This window comes from Panthera tigris, chromosome E3, assembly GCF_018350195.1.
Source record: "Panthera tigris isolate Pti1 chromosome E3, P.tigris_Pti1_mat1.1, whole genome shotgun sequence".
In the NCBI taxonomy this organism is placed as follows: domain Eukaryota; kingdom Metazoa; phylum Chordata; class Mammalia; order Carnivora; family Felidae; genus Panthera; species Panthera tigris.
Genome location: NC_056675.1, coordinates 5,126,332 through 5,143,049, shown reverse-complemented (window position 1 = coordinate 5,143,049; position 16,718 = coordinate 5,126,332). Strand labels below are relative to the sequence as shown.

The window sequence follows — 16,718 nt, the reverse complement described above, 5'->3', positions numbered from 1 at the left end:
CCACAAAATCGCCGGACTTCTCTCAAGCCTGGTATCCTACAATGTGCTCTCAGAGTGCCCGGATGACGTACAGTTGTGACGTGTCACAGAAAGGCCAGGATCCCACCCCACCCAGTGTAAAAATAAAACAAAAAAACCCTCCTACCAATTTCTAAAATTGCCCAGAAAATATCAACTCTATTCTATTTCTGTGTCAATGGTTAGGAATCCTTTTGACCATCCCCAGGCCCTGTCCAGGGGTGGTGCAGACATGCGCTGTTTGGTTAGTATGAGAGGCACCCGGTGAGGCACGAAATTGGGAGATGACCAGCAGGCTCGTGGCCGTTCGGGCCCTAAAGACACAGAGGGGCAAGCTCGTTCCCACGTGGCATTCCCCATGCGCTCCCGGGCGCAGAAAGGCTGGCATTCCGGCCACCCCAGGGCTGTGGGTGTCACATTCACTGCACCCTGCATGACGCTAACCCCAGCAAGTCCAAAGCCACATGGGTCAGATGAATGGCAGCCACAAATCAAAGCTTCACACAGACCAACGGGGGAGAGAGAACGAGAGAGGAGTGAGCAGCTAGGGGAGGGCAGGAAGCCACTGGGTACGTACCTCCTAACGCAGAACAAGCAGGGACAGCCCGTCACAGAACAGAAAGGTGGGAGCCACAGGCAGAAGGAAAACAAGAAGGCACATTTAAACCACGCATCAAAAATCAGCCACACCAAACCAAGAGAGAGGCACGCAGGTTCTCGCAGGAAATGCACCTGCGTCTGGTGCAGAAAACTGCCTTGGGTGTATCTGGATGCTAACTGAGCAGTTTTCTGGGACGCTCGTGCAGCCCGGGCGTTATTCTCCGCCGTGGACACGGACAGGATGGCCTCGTGCGGACAGGGCGGGGCTCAAAGCGGCAGCCATCGAGTCTGGGGCGAGCGGCCGGCCACCGCGGGCGGACTTGGCCCATCGGCCTTCGCCTTTAACGTTTCTGCCTTTGGTCGGGGGCCTTGGCTGCCGAGGGCTGGGGGCTCCGAGCGCGGGTCCCGCCCGCCGGCCGCCACTCACCCAGCTTCAGGAGCCAGCCCTCGCGGTCGGGGTTGAAGAACGTGTGCGTCAGGTCGTTGCCGTCGTCCTCCGGGATCTTAAACGGCTCGTTCTTGATGCTCTCGTACAGGTTCTATGAGGAACACAGGGCATGGGGAGCTCAGGGATGCGGGCGGGGGAGAAAGGGCCCATCTGCACCATGTCCCCAAGGGTGGCGGGCACCGGGCTTGGTGGAGTGAGGGCCAGTGCGGGGCCCAGAAGCGGGGGGGCCCGGGAGGGGGGGGGGGCTCACCCGCAGCAGCTCCTCCGGGAGGTCTCCTCCCTCGTTGATGCCGCGGTTCATGGTGACGAAGCGCTCGGCTGTGGGCTTGTCCCGCACGTTGTGGTTGTGGAGGCTGGTGTTGAGCATGATGATGGCGAAGGACAGCACGTAGCAGGTGTCTGAAAGAGGGCAGAGGGCGCAGGGGCGCTCAGCCGTCCGCCAGGCCAGCGGGGCCTGGGCAGAGGGCTCTGGTGGGGCGCCGGGACCCGGCCCTCACCGACCTGTGGACTGGAAGACGCCCGGGTTGCACAGGCAGTAGCGGGACGCGAACGCCTCCATCATGCGGTCGATTTTCTGAGCCTCACCCGGAAGTCGGAAGCTCCACAGGAACTGCCTGCGGACAAATGGACAGGAGGGGACGATGGCGTTTCCACGGTAAGGTTGCTGGGTGCGGGGACACAGGACAGCAGGGCGACCGGCAGAGGGACCTGGGGCGCTGGGGGCAGCCCGGCACCACTCACTACAGGGCTGGCTGGCATCCCCACCCGGAAGCCCCAGCTCTAGGCCCGCGACTGACCAGCTGGAGCCAGACCCGACGGAGCCTGTGTGGCCCTGGCTCAGCGCACAGCCATCGGAGCCCCCGCGGGGGGTACCGGAGAAGGAAACGGATGCTGTCGGTGCTGCAGAAGAGCGGAGTGTACGGGATGGTGCCTCAAGGGCACAACCAGAGGGATGGCCGGGCACTTCCACGGCAGCGGCCAGCATGGCTCAGGGCCACGCAGGAGTGTCTGAGGGCCATCCTCCCCCACTCAGCCTGATACGCAGTGACACCTGGCTTTACCGGGACAAGACAGGGACCAGGGGGCCGCCTCTGATGGCTGAGCATCCACAGGTTTGCTGTCACACCTGGGGGGTGGGGGGGGGGGAGGGCACGCGCAGGGAAGGCACCCACGAGGCTGCTGATTTAGACCAAATGCAGCAGGAAGCGGGCCTGTACCCAGGTGGCACAGAGACTGAGCCGCAGAGCTTTCTGGGAAGAAAGTGCGCACCTGACTAGTCAAATACCAGGGGAGAGCACAGAAGAGCAAAGGGGCTGGGGACAGAGTGCACACCGGCGGTCTCACCAGGGCAGGCACCAGCTGGGTCCGAGAGTGCCTGTCGCAGGCCTCTGTGCTGTGAGCACCCGGCCTCTGGCTGCAGCTGCCCCCCACCTTCTCGAGAACAGCCGATGCTCCAACACTTACCTTAAGGCTTGGACGAGGTTCAGATCAGCAAACTCATGGAGCTCGACAAACGCTTGAAGAACTTTAATGTTGAAATCGTCCCTGGGAAAGAAAGCAAATGCGGTCCGAGGCCACTGCACAGGATTTCAATCCTTTCAAAAGGAAGACATTTCCTACGGCAAATGTTTGTGGTTTTTCATGCCGAGTAACTCAGAGTTAGGATCGGCATGACCGCACGTCTGGTCTCAGGCTTCGGGCAGAGGGACTCGACAGGACATTAGTTTACATCCCAGTCAGTGCGGCCAGGGTAGGGAGGCCGTCGGGACACCCCAGGTGGCTGCCACAGCCGTGCCCAGGCCCTGCGGCAGCACAGGGCCCAAAGGGCAGGATGCACATGGGCTCCTGAGTTTCCTGAGCAGTGGCCTCAGACAGCGTCCGTGCTTCACAGGTGGGCTGAGGGGGCCCAGTACCGGGTCCGAAGCCGGGTCAGTTTGGAAGAGCTTTTAAAACCAAACTAAGCGCGAGAATAAAGGGCCTGAACTTTTACATAAACGTGAAAGAGGCCAACAATGTGCTTCGCTGGGACTGGGATTTCACTCCACACTGCTTCCCCAGGTTATGGTCACAAGGGACAGTAAGGACACCTCAGGCAGAGAAACGCTGTAGCTGCCACAGGGCGGTGTGGCCTCGGCAAGGCCGCAGCCACAAGTCAGGGGTCCGCCTTCCCCTCGGAGATGCCAGGCCAGTGCGCCATCCGTCAACCACAAGGAATGGCTGTGGCTCAGCGCCACCGGCAAAGGGAACCCCGGCAGCCACCCACAGGGCTGCGCGGGGCACAGGCTCAGAGCACTTTACCCTCCTTTCCCTGAGCTCAGCGGCCAGCCGGGGGGAAGCTGCTGAGGCCGTGGGGTCCTGCGCACACGGGGCACTGATGGAGCGCCCCAGGAAGCAGCGGGCTCACGGCCCACGAGCACCAGTGACAAAGCCCGGGGAGCAGGCCCAACACCACAGGGGTTGGCCAATGGCCTGATGAGATGGCACCAGGGCGCCAGAAAGGGCGCGGTCCCGGTGGGAGCACCCCAGGAATGACAGCAGGCAGCCAGGTTAGAGCCACAAGGGCATGCGTTAAAGGCAAGCCCCCACCCACTGTCCCAACGCCTGCCTCTTGGCAAGAGGACAGCCGGGTTATCACACGCCCCCAGGGAAGGAGCTGGGGGCCTCCAGACCCGAGGGCGGGACCAGAGAGGGCAATCAAGCCCTACTCCAGCTGCCTATTTGTCCTCCCTCGAGGGGCGCTCCTGAGGCTCAGTCCTGGGTCTACTCTTCAGCTCCAGCCACACTCCCCATGGATTTAAACACCACCTCTGAGCCAGCCACGCTGGGGCTTCTGTCTCCTGCGGGCCCCTTCTCTGAACCTTCCACCTGGATGCCCCCCACCCAGGCCCCCAAGGGGTCAACCGGCCCCAATGACCACGCCCACGGCTGCTGCTGGTCTCTGTTGATGGTGGCTCCACTGCCAGAACTTCCCGCCAGCTCGATCTCAAACCCGGCTCGACCTCAAACCCGGAACCTCAGCACTTCTCACCCCGACCCCACCGCCGACCCCGCTCCCCCCAGCCTGGTGGGAGCCACTCCCTGCTGGCCCCACTGCTTCTGCTGTTGCTCACCCACCACTCAACAGTCTATTCCAGAGTGGTCGGCTCGAGTTGTGACTCAGACCACGTCCTTCCCCGTCCCCCCAGGAATGGACAGAGGGCGCCATCGTCACCCTGAGAACCTCTGTCACCCTCCCCCTCCCTCTGTTCCAGCCACACGGCCCCAAACACACGAGGAAAGGCACGCTCCCACCCGTGACCCTCTGCCTGTCCTGCTGGCCTCCAACACTTGCCTGCAGAACACCCTCGTCCCCCCTCTGCCCTTGCACAAACATCATGTTGTCAATGACAGGACCCTGACCAGCCTATCACAACCGGCTACTAACACCCCTACCTCAGCTCACCCAAAGCCCTTATGCGCCTCTACTCCGCCCCATCACCTTCCAACAAAGGACAGAAACGGTTTTCGTATTTATTATGCTTATCACGTAATGCCTGTATCGTTCTGGCAGATTACAGCTCCCCGAGTGGGCGAATGCTTTTTTTTTTTTTTTTTTTAAACACAACCCATGGGCCTAAAACAGAGCCTGGCACAGACTCAGAACTTCGCATTTTTTTGGAACTCAAATCCTGCAGGCACTCAGTATTTGTAGACTACAGGAAATTGCCAGACCGCGCTTCACACAAGTTCTGCAGTTAATCTCACATGCCTGCCAGAGAGCGGCGGAGAGCTCAGACTCAGGCCCTCACGGAAGCTGAGATTCAAGGAGGTGCCACAATCCCTGGGTCACTCATCAGGTTTTGTGGTTTGGTTCTGTTTTTGTCCTTTTTAGCAGCTCCATTCAAACCTAATTCCCACTCCATACAACTGTCCAATCCCAAGGGTACCATTCGACGGTTTCAAGTGTATCTGTGCAACCATCACCACAATCCATTCCTGAATACTTTTAACACCCCAAAAAGAAACCCCAGCCGCTTCTCCTCGCCCTCTGCCAGCCCCAGGCAACCACTGGTCTGCTCTTTGTCTGTGTGAATTCACCTCTTCTGAGCGCTCCACATAAACAGAGGAACACAATATGTGGTCTTCGTGACTGGCTTCTTTTACGATCTTAGTGTGTTCGTCCAGACTGCGGCACACATCAGGCCTCTGCTTCTCCTCGCTGCCACGTAATAACCCACTGTATGGACATACCACATCGTGTTCGTCCGTCAGCTGAGGGATATCTGAGTTGATGGATCTGAACGGTTTCCACTCTTTGGCTATCAAGAATTAGGTGGCTATGAACATTCGTGCACAAGGATTTGTGCACACGTACGTTTTTATTTCTCTTGGGTATAAACCCGGGTCACATGGTGACTTTAGTATTTTCAGGAAGTGCCACAGCCACTTTTTATCCAACTGGCAGCATATGACTGATTTCTCCACATCCTTGGCAACATTTTTTTTTTTAACGTATGCTTATTTTTGAGAGAGGGGCACAGCGCAAACAGGGGAGTGGCAGAGAGAAAGAGGGAGACACAGAATCTTAACGGTCTTTTAAAATTATTATTATAGACACCCCAGTAGATGTCAAGCAGTATCCCACTGTGGTTTTGATCTGCAGCTCCCTGACAGCTAATGATGTTGACCATCCCATCATGTGCTTATTTAGCCATTCTCCTTATGACCTTATCATAAACTGATTTATGGATCCTCTTGGGAGAAACATCTATTCAGAGACTTTGCTCATTTTATAACTGTCTTTTTATTATTGAGTGGTTAAGACTTCTTCATATATTCTGGATAGAAGTCTTTATCAGATTTATACATGATTTATAAAAAAATTTCTCCCATTCTGTGGGCTGCCTCTTCACATTCTTGATGAGGTCCTATGAAGCACAAGAGTTTTCAAGTTTGATGATATCCATTTTATCTATATTTTTCTTTTGCTGTTTATGTTTTTGGAGTCACATCTAAGAAACTCTTGCCTAATCCAAAGTCACAAAAATTTACCCCTATGTTTTCCTCTAAGCGTTCTATAGTTTTCCTTCTTATGTGTAGGTCTTTGATCCATTTTAATTTTTGCGTACGGTGAGTGGTCCAGTAATATTCTTCCCCACGTGGACATCCAGTTGTATCAGACCATTGGTTGAAAAGACTATTGTTAGGATGCCTAGGTGGCTCAGTCATTTAAGCGCCCAACTTCGGCTCAGGTCATGATCTTGCAGTTCGTGGGTTCGAGCCCCACGTAGGGCTCTGTGCTGACAGCTCAGAGCCTGGAAACTGCTTTGGATTCTGTGTCTCCCCCTCTCTCCATCCCTCCCACCCTCCCTCCCTCTCTAAAAACAAACATTAAAAAAAAAAGCCATTCTTTCCCCCGCTGAACCATCTTGACATCTTTATTGAAAATCCTTTGGACAGTAAATGTGAGGGTTTATTTCTAGGTTCTCAATTCTATTCCATGACCTATAAGTCTATCTTTATGCCAGTACCACCCCATCTTGATTACTGTAGCTTCAGTCTGTCTTATAATTAAAAAATGTGAGTTTTGCAACTTTGTTCTTCTTTTTCATGATTGTGGCTACTTTCGTTCCCATGAATGTCTACGTTAATTTTGGGATGAGTTTGTCAACTTCTACAAAGAAATTAGCTGGGTTTTTATAGGGAATGAGTTAAATCTATAGATCAATGTAGGTGGTATTGTCCTCTTTGTAATACTAAGTCTTCCTATCCATGAACATGGGATATCTTTCTTTCCATCTATGCAGGCCTTTTCATTTTTTTTTCAATGTTTCGTAGTTCACAGTAAAAATTTTGTACTATGTTAAATTTGTTCCTAAGTGTTTTATTCTTTTTAATATTATTACAAAATGGAGCTGTTTTCCTAATGTCCTTTCCAAATTTGTTCACTGCTACCATTTACAACTACAACTGAATTTGACATACTGGTCTTGTAACCTGCAGCCATACTGAACTTGTTAGTTCTACTGTTTTTAGTGATTCCTCAGGATTTTCTACATAGTGATTATGTCCTCTGCAAGCAAAGTTTTATTTCTTACTTTCCAAACTAGATGCTTTTTAATTTCTTTTTTCCTGCCTAACTAGAACTGACAGTACCATGTTGAAGAGAAGTGGTGAGAGCAGTCAACCTTATCTTGTTCTTGCTCTAAGGAGAAAGCATGATGTGAACTTGGGGGTGTCACAGGTGCCCAACATCATGTCGAGGAAGTTCCTTTCTTTTCCTGGTTTGTTGAATGCTTTTGTCACGAGGCAGTGAATGGTGTCATATACCTCTCCAGCATCTATTGGGATGATCATGTGGGTTTTGCACTTTATTGTACTGATACAGTATATTACTTTGACTTTTGTATGCTGCACTAACCTTGCATTCATGGGGATGAAAGTACAGGCATATGGTCATTTTTATATATTGCTGGATTTGATTAACTAATATTTACTTGAGGGTTTTTGCCTCAACAGTCATAGGAGACACTGCTCTCTAGGTTATAGATACTGCTCTGTAGGAGAGACAAAACAGAGCACAAGCGAGGTAGGGGCAGAGAGAGCGGGAAACACAGAATCCAAAGCAGGCTCCAGGCTCTGAGCTGTCAGCACAGAGCCTGACACAGGGCTCGAACCCACAAACCGTGAGATCATGACTGAGCCAAAGTTGGATGCTTAACCGATGGAGCCAGCCAGATGCCCCTGTAGGGTTTTTTAAACTGTGGCCTCACAGAATGAGTTGGGAAGTGTTCTGCTTTCCGCCTTTGATCGTTTCAAAAAGCTAGAAACAGAAACCACCCTGGTTGAGCAACCACTGGGCTTTTGTTTAAAAATGCTCATTTGGTCCTTGACCAGAACCTGCTTTTGCGTATTTGGGGGCTGTGCTGCCTTAGACTTCTGCCCTCGGCTCTGCTAAGCAGGTCAAAGAGACCTTTAAGTGGAGAAGGCTGGGAATGTAGATCTGACCAGCTGCTCACCATTTAAAAAATTAACTAACTTCCTACCTTCATTCATACCCGCAAGTAACAGGGGTAGGAAAACCACCAGGAAACCTGGTGCATTTCTGGACCAAACATGAAAAGAAGACGAAGATGCCTTCTGAGGTTCGGAGAAGAGGCAGCGCCATCTTCAGTTCCGCTGTGGCTCCCTGAGCGAAGTTCCAGAGAGCGCAGACCCCCACCTGGCTCCCGAACAGGCACCCCTCTCCCCTCTCAGGGCAGAGGAGAGGACGGGATGGGACTGAGCAAACCATTCCTGGGGAGCAGCACATGTGCCCCCAGGCCCACAGGCAACTGAGACAGACCCTGATGTGGAGGGTGGACCCATGTCAGGCTGCTCTTCTCCTTCAACTTACCTCTCACCCAGATAGTCCCCGATCACGGTCTTATTTAGGCCTTCTCCTTTATATAGGAACTGGGCCACGTCCTCTGGGGAGCTCTGCAGCAGGTCATTCTCTATTAGAAACTGAATTCCCTGAAGAACATAAGGAAGGAAGCTCTCGTTAGCAGGGTCACCCAGACTCCTTTGCAAAGACAGAAAGACATCTAGAGCAATGATCTCACCGGCTGGGCCAGGCAAAAATAACAGCACGCTTGGATTCTCACTCACACCCCATAGGACGTTGTGTCCACCAGAGAAAAGCAAGTTCATTCCTCTGTAAGCTTAACAGGCTAAAAGGCAAATAAACAGGTTGCTGGACAAACCATTACAAGGAAGTTCTTAGAGATTTTAAAGGCAGAGGTAATAACAGCACTGAATTTCCCAAGCTCAGAAGAACAAATCTGCCGTGTGTGCACAAGAGGAACACATTGTACGTGGTCGGCCAAGCCAGGCCCTCCAAAGCTCCCTTTTTCCTTGCCTTTCCTCACTAAATAATCACTTTCCCAGCCTCCCTTGTGACTAGAAGTGACCTTGTGACCTTGTAACTAGAACTGACAGATCTGGTCAGAAATCAGTCTGCAGGGAGGACCTGGGGAAGGTGGTGCCTTCTTGATAAAAAAGGGCTCACAAGCAGACACCGCTCCTTCTTCCTCCTTCCTGCCGCGAATGCAGATGTGATGGCCGGAACCGTCACGGCCACCGGACGAAGGGAAAGGCCCGGACCAACACAGGGCCTGGGTCCTGCCACTTGGGAGCCACTTGTCACACTGCAGCCACCTCTGCTGTGTGAGCAAACAGTGTGCTGTGCAAGCTGTGTTTACAAGACTTTCTGTCGGCTGTGGCTGAATGTGTTCACTGATCCCTGGGCCACCGAGTCTAAGCCACTGAAAATTCATGCCCGCTTGAAGGCCTTAAAGGGCACAGGTGACGACGTCTAAGTGAAAGACTGCAGAGGGGCTGCCCTGCCCAAATTAGCCTTGCTCACCCCGGAGAAGTTCTAATAATACTGAAATTTTACCTCGGACACAGCTTCTGAGCTGATTTCGAGATCCATGCCGGCAAAGCTCTTAAGGGAATTCTCTCATCTCTTTGCTACAGATTCGGAGGTGATTTTCCAGATGAAACTCTCAGTGCCCGGAACCTGGGCTCCCTCACACCACATGGTCCATGCTGAGCTGTCAGCACGGAGTCAGACACGGGGCTCAAGACCACAAATGCCAAGATCATGACCTGAGCCAAAGTCTGGTGCTTAACCAACTGGGCTACCTAGACGCCCCACCACATGGTCCATCTGAAGTCTTAGTTTTTCAAACACGTGAATGTCCACAGCGGCCTTATTTAGAATTCCCCAAAACTGGTAACAACCCAACATCCAATCAGTGAGGAGAGAGAAACCTATTCTGGTCGATTCCATATGATGGAACACTACACAGCAGTGAGACAGAACAAACGCACTGCATGGAACAATCTGACAGGCGTGATGTGGAGTAAAAGGACGACACAGAGAGGACCTTAATCCCATTTACATCAAGTGCAAGACAAGCAACACTGCTCTGTGGGGACAGAGTGGAATTCGCTCACCAAGAGGAGACACAGACAGACACTCCTAATGCCCCCCAACCACATCTTGCTCTGGGTCACACGAGAATTTTAATTTGTAAGAATTCGTCAAGCTGTGCACTCAAACTTTGTGCACCATATGCTGTTCTTCAAAAAATAAAAAAGTTTACCAAAAACTCAGTGTGTCTGACTATCCTAAATTAACTCTCGTCTATTTCTGGTGGGAGCTGAAGCGAGCACAGACCCCCTGGTACCGTCTCCTGAGCAAGAAGACACGCAAATACCGTAACAAAGCATTCCAGTCCCAAGTGTGCACCTGTCCTACCAGGTCCCCAGAAAACAAGCTATGGGACGGAAGTGATGACGCTGGTATCTCATTGCCCCAAGTGCCATTTGAACCCAGCACCCAGGGTGAGGCAGGTGCAGGAGCGTGGTGGATGGGAGGGGAGCTCTGGGCGGCAGGGTAGAGGTTGACTGTCTGTCCTAACGTCCTTGGCAAAGAGGTCAGAGGCCACAGCTGCCCTGGTCTGCCTCTCTGGACTCCATGTCCCAAGGACTCAGAGACTGGCTGTGGGTGCAACTGGTAGATCCTACAGCCCCCCAAACTGCAAGAACAGGGGGAGAGAGCATCCAAAGGAGCCCAAGACCCTGGGACCAAGGGACCGGCACAAACAGATGCTCCCTGGGGTGTGCCTGGCTGGCATCTGGAGCGACATCCCTGGCCTAGTGTTTCATGACCACTGTGGCTGTGACAGTGGCCAGGGTGGTGGCCCGCGGTTCTGAAACTGCAAGCTGCAGGCTGTTTTGCAGCCAGTTCCCCGTGGCCACCTCCCCTCTGCCCGTGCTACTGTGCCTCACAACCTTGGTGGGGCCGTGGCTCTGAGAGGGTCCTGTATCCGTCCAGCCCTGCACTCTCTTCAGCCTCCCAGCAGCCCCCAGAGTCTGCAGGCCCAGCAATTTCTGCAGTCGCAAGGTCCCGGGCACTCCATCAGTCTATGCTGCTGAGCCTGGTGATAAGCTCTCCAGAGCTGCTCATGACCTGCCCTACAATTCCAGCACTAGGAAGGTCCTCAGGGAGGAGCCTCAAAAACTGGGATCTGAGAAGAGCAAGTAGGTTCAGAACAAGGTAATCCTGTCTGCACTTCAAGGGTACAGAAGGCGCCAGAGGAGCCCCAAGTCAAGCTCCAGCTCCCTCTGCAAGAGGCACCCGAAAACACAGAGCCAATGGGGGCAAGCCCAGGCCAGCGACTAGTAAGAGAAAATGGAGCAAAAGCTCGAGTCAAAGAGAGCATTTATTCGGGAGAAACCAGACCCAGAGGCAGAGGAGGAAGACACAGAAGCTGACCTTGTACAAGGCAGGGGAGGCATCACCGTCCATGTGGCGTGGACGCTGAGACTACAACGATGGGTCCACAAGCTGGGGGACCACCAAGGACCGCTGGCAGCCGCCACAGGCTGGGAGGGAGGCACAGAGCAGACCCTCCGTCAGAGCTTCTGAAAGGAACCGACCTGCCCACACCCGGACCTCACACTTCTGGCCTCTGGGACTGTGAGACACCGCATTTCTATTGTTTTAAGCCACCGAGTCTGTGGCCATTTATTCTAGCAGCCCAGGACCCGAATACAGTAGGCCAATACTAATAGATGTCCTAGTATTATTAGGTAATATGAATGTTTCAAAATACTATTTAGAAAATCAAACAGTAGGGGGCGCCTGGGTGGCTCAGTCGGTTAAGCGGCCGACTTCAGCTCAGGTCATGATCTTGCGGTCCGTGAGTTCAAACCCCGCGTCGGGCTCTGTGCTGACAGCTCAGAGCCCGGAGCCTGTTTCAGATTCTGTGTCTCCCTCTCTCTGACCCTCCCCCGTTCATGCTCTGTCTCTCCGTGTCTCAAAAATAAATAAATGTTAAAAAAAAAAATTAAAAAAATCAAACAGTAGAATCTACTGAAGGCGGGGGGTGGGGGACCATTCAACCCATTACACCTACCCCATCTCTCCCTATTTCCTTATTTTCAACCTGGGCACTATCTGCTCTCAACGTGGGTCTCAATCAGAACATGCCTGGACTTTACTGTTGTTTTCCTTTTAACCTAATGTGAAGGTGCTTGTAAGAGGTCACGGGGCCAAATCAAACTTCTGGGGCTTATGGATTTGATACACTCGTTCCTGAGCCTTCACTTATGCTGTGTATTTGTGATGTCTTTTCAGCCTTCTGTTGAATTCAAGTTTTCTGTATTCAATTTTTTCCGAGTAATTCAGAAATCCTACCTTATCCCTGTTTTTGGTGGTTCCTCTTAAAATTTTACTTTAAACTCACATTCAGCTGTGAACATCTAGAACACCTTGGCCAGCGTTTACTTCCCTCCTTCCCTTCTCTCTTGCTACGTATATACAGTTGACCCTCGAACAATGCAGGGGTTAGGGGCTCCAACACTCCACAGAGTCAAAAGTCTGCATAAATCTTTTTTAAAAAAGAGTTTTAGGGGCACCTGGGTGGCTCAGTCAGTTAAGCTGCTGACTTCGGCTCAGGTCATGATCTCACAGTTCATGGGTTCGAGCCCTGTGTCGGGCTCTGTGCTGACAGCTCGGAGCCTGGAGCCTGCTTCTGATTCTGTGTGTGTGTCTGTCTGTCTGTCTGTCTCTCTCTCTCTCTCTCTGCCCTTCCCCTGCTCATGATCTGTCTCTCTCCCTCTCTCTCAAAAAATTAAATAAACATTTAAAAAAAATTAAAAAGATTTTTTTAAACATTTATTTTTGAGAGAGAGAGACAGAGTGTGAGCTGGGGAAGGGCAGAGAGAGAGAGGAAGACACAGAAACGGAAGCAGGCTCCAGGCTCTGAGCTGTCAGCACAGAGCCCGATGCACAGCTCAAACTCACGAGCCGTGAGATCATGACCTGAACCGAAGGTGGATGCTTAACTGAGCTGCCCAGGCGCCCCTGCAAGTAACTTTTAAATTAAAAAAAAATTGTACTGCTTATTTTTTGAGAGAGAGAAAAAATGTGCATGGGGAGGGGCAAAGAGAGAGGGAGACAGAGAACCCGAAGTAGGTTCCACACTGTCCGTGCAAAGCCCAACACGGGGCTCAAACCCATGAACTGTGAGATCATGACCTGAGCTGAAGTCGGATACTCAACTGACTGAACGAACCAGGAGGACCGTAACTTTGGACTCCCCGAAAACCCAACTACTAAAAGCCTACTGTTGACCAGAAACCTTACCGATAACATAAGCAGTCAATTAACCCATTTTATACCTTATATACATTATGTACTATATTCCTACAACAGTATCACAAGGTTACGATACCATAATAACAGTCTTAGCACAGTTAGCTGGAAAAAAGAAAATGTCACTGAGAAATTCATGGGGAGAAAATACATTCACAGTGCTGAACTGTACGTATTGAAAACAAAAATCCAGGTGTTAACTGGACCCTTGCACTCAAACCCGTGCTGTTAAGGGTGAACCGTATGGAGATAATCTAGGCCTTTAGTATGAAAATACTCCTTCACCAATCTCTCACTTAGACTTAACTGAACGTTTGCTGGCTTCTCTGCGTCTGTCCCGCTTGGTCCTGCAGCTGCTCTTGGATTCGTGGTTTTTTCCAGGTGCACTGCTCCCAGAAGGTCTTTGCGGTTACTTTCATGAGTCCTTGCATATCTGAAGTGTCCTCACTGGTCTCCTCATGGGCAACAGTCTTGATACACGGAATTCTAGGTTTTAAGTCCCGTCTCCTCCCTGCTGTCTTTTATCCAGTGTTGCTGTTGTGATTCCTTTCTTCTTAATCTGGTCTTTCGTCCCTGGAAAGCCAGTGATTTTCTCTTTATCCACAAGTTTCCTGGCATTTTACTTGACATTTCTATGTACAAGTTTTTTAAACCTTTATCCTGCTTGGCCTACAGTGAGCCCTTTAAATTTGAGGGTTTTATCTTAATCTAGTTCAGAAATATTCCAGTATTTCTTTGAAATACATATTCCACTCTGGCTTCTGTTCTCTCCTCCTGGGACTTCTGCTCGATGAAAGCGGGGCTGCCCGACATGCTCCCCAATCTTGCGGACCTGCCCAGAGCTCCGGAGAGAACCACGTAGCGCCACGGCCCAGCCTGCCCATGGCCCCGTCCCTGCTCCGTGCCACAGGTTTCTAAGGGTGTCATTCTTTACTCAACAGTCAGCTGAATGTCCGACTTTGGCTCAGGTCACGATCTCATGGTTCGGGGGTTTGAGCCCATGTCAGGCTTTGCAGAGATGGCAGAGATCTTTTCCACAACTCCGTTTTTGCACTGAGGACAAGCAACATGCTATCATCTCTGATGCGATGTATGATACACAAAACTGCCCTACTTTGAACATTTCCATGTTGGTTCTGTTCCTGGAGTTTCACGTCTCTCTCACGAGGTCAAGCAGCTTGTACATTTGGTGATTCCTGGTTACGCGTTCACCTTTGTACTGAAGGTTCTCCGGTGGCCAAACCGAACGCCATTGGTTTCCGGAGTGGGTGACGGGCCCAGGGGGGTGCTCAGAAACTGGTCTCTGGGAGTCGGGGTTTCTCCTCCTCGGTGAGGCCAGACGAGAAGAGACGCCTGCTCTCCCACCTGGGGGCACACGTCACCGCCTGGCGCAAATGCAGCCTGGGCAAACAGTCTGGACGTCCCCTCTATGGTCCCAGGACCCACCCCTGCCGCCCAAGGGAGCCGAACCCGACACGGCTCTCCTTTCCCAGAGCAATTTTTCCTGAGTATACTTTGGACTACTGTTCATCTTTTGTCTTTCTGGGTTCCCTCAACTTCTAGTCCACTGGGTGAACTCGTGCTTGTTATAGATTTATACGTTATATTTTTAAAGGCATCTCTAGGAAACTGCGAATAAAAGAGAGAGGCTGGCGAATGTCTCCAGCTTCCTTGACTGAATCAACTTCTCCTCTTACCGAACGTTTGTGTCTCCCAAAAATTCCAATCTTGAAGCTTTAACCACCGCCCCCCCCCGTGATGGTGTCAGGAAGTGGGGCCTCTGGGAGGCAATTAGAGTTAGACGACGTCATCCGAGCAAGGCTCTGACCTGATGGAACTGGTGCCCTTGTAAGAAGAGACACCAGGGAGCTCTCTCCTGCTTTTTCTCCACCATGTGAGGACACAGTGAGGAGGCGGCCGTCTGAAGTCAGGAGAAGAGCTCTCACCAGAACCTGGCCGTGCTGGCATCCTGATCCCATTTCCAACATCCAGACTGTGAAAATGTCTATCGCGTAAGCCACCAGTCTACAGTATTTTGTTATGGCGGCCCAAGCCAACTCAGTGGACTCAGGAAAGTGCTATAATCAGCTACCAAACCAGGGAACTTTGATAATTTTTCCCCGCAAAAGACCACATATAGACTAAATTTGCCATCTGCCTTTACTGAGCAACATAATAAGTTGTTGGACAGAACGCATGATGAATATTTCAAAAATCCTTCAGGTGGAGAGGTATGTACACAAAATGAAGCCTGTAGAGCAACTCGCCACAGCCAAAGCAAAGCAGGTGAGCACCCCTCCGTGGACGTGGACAGATCCACACGGCTGACCAGGGCTCTGGGACCTCCCAGCTGGGCTCAGGGCTACCTACAAACCAACCCCAGAGTCCTGCAAGAGCTAAGTGCAGTGGTTATGGGCCCGAGTCTCAAGTGGATTCCTTGCTCAAGACACTAGGCAAGTCTCAGTGGCTCTGTGCCTCACTTTCCCCAACTGTGAAACAGGAATTAAAAATGGAACCTACCCCATAAGGTTAAGTATACTAATTCAGTGCTGTGCTAGACAGTTCCTGACACGTGGCAAGTTCAATCTACGTCTGCCCTTATTACTGTAACTCTGATTCCCGGTACACGTAGAACAAGGACACAGGCAAGAACCTGACGGAACTCCTGCAGAGTGGCAGCACCACTAAAAAAATAAGCATATTTGGGGCGCCTGGGTGGCTCAGTCGGTCAAGCGTCGGACTTCAGCTCAGGTCATGGTCTCGCAGCCCGTGAGTTCAAGCCCCGCGTCAGGCTCTGTGCTGACAGCTTGGAGCCTGGAGGCTCCTTCGGATTCTGTGTCTACCCACCCCCCCTTCTCTACCCTCCCCGACTCGTGCTCTGTCTCTGTCTCAAAAATAAATAAACATTAAATAAATAAATTAATTAAATAAACAAGCGTATTTGCGGGCGCCTGGGTGGCCTGTCAGTTAAGGGTCCAACTCCTGATTTCAGCTCAGGTCATGATCTCACGGTTCCTGAGTTCGAGCTCCTCATCAGGCTCCACGCTGACAGTGCAGAGGCTGCTTGGGATTCTTGCTCTCTCAAAATAAACAAACTTAAAAAAAATAATAAGTGTATTTGTATGTCCTTTGTGCAGAGGACCTGAATTCATCCATGAACGTATTGCCATGCTATCATGTGCTATAACTTAGAACAACTGATGTATCTCTCAAGATGTTTCCACTGCTTACCAAATCTGATTAAGTCAACTCTGTAAACCCAACTAACTCCTAAGGGAAAAAACAAAACTGCTTGTAACTCCAAACCTCAAGTCATTACCAAATTCACAAAATCATTCCCATTGACAATTTCATTTCACCCTCAGAGACAAGCAGCTTTGTGTTGAAGGTTTCATCTTCTTCAGGCGTTTTCCTAGAAAATCCAACTTGAGGAAAGACCAGGTAGTGGCTTAAACCAGGAGA

The 16,718-nt window shown here is 51.4% G+C and overlaps 1 protein-coding gene across 3 annotated transcripts in view; it reads right to left on the bottom strand.

Annotated features, from left to right (window-relative positions):
- Positions 1-16,718, bottom strand: part of CYTH3 (cytohesin 3) — a 99,071-nt gene that overhangs the window by 6,721 nt on the left and 75,632 nt on the right. For all 3 annotated transcript variants that reach the window (XM_042971931.1, XM_042971932.1, XM_042971930.1), the window contains exons 5-9: positions 8,442-8,560; positions 2,531-2,611; positions 1,568-1,680; positions 1,317-1,465; positions 1,046-1,157 (exon numbers count right to left, since the gene is read on the bottom strand). In XM_042971931.1, coding sequence (XP_042827865.1) covers positions 1,046-1,157; positions 1,317-1,465; positions 1,568-1,680; positions 2,531-2,611; positions 8,442-8,560 — 574 coding nt within the window. The remainder of the gene's footprint in view (positions 1-1,045; positions 1,158-1,316; positions 1,466-1,567; positions 1,681-2,530; positions 2,612-8,441; positions 8,561-16,718) is intronic.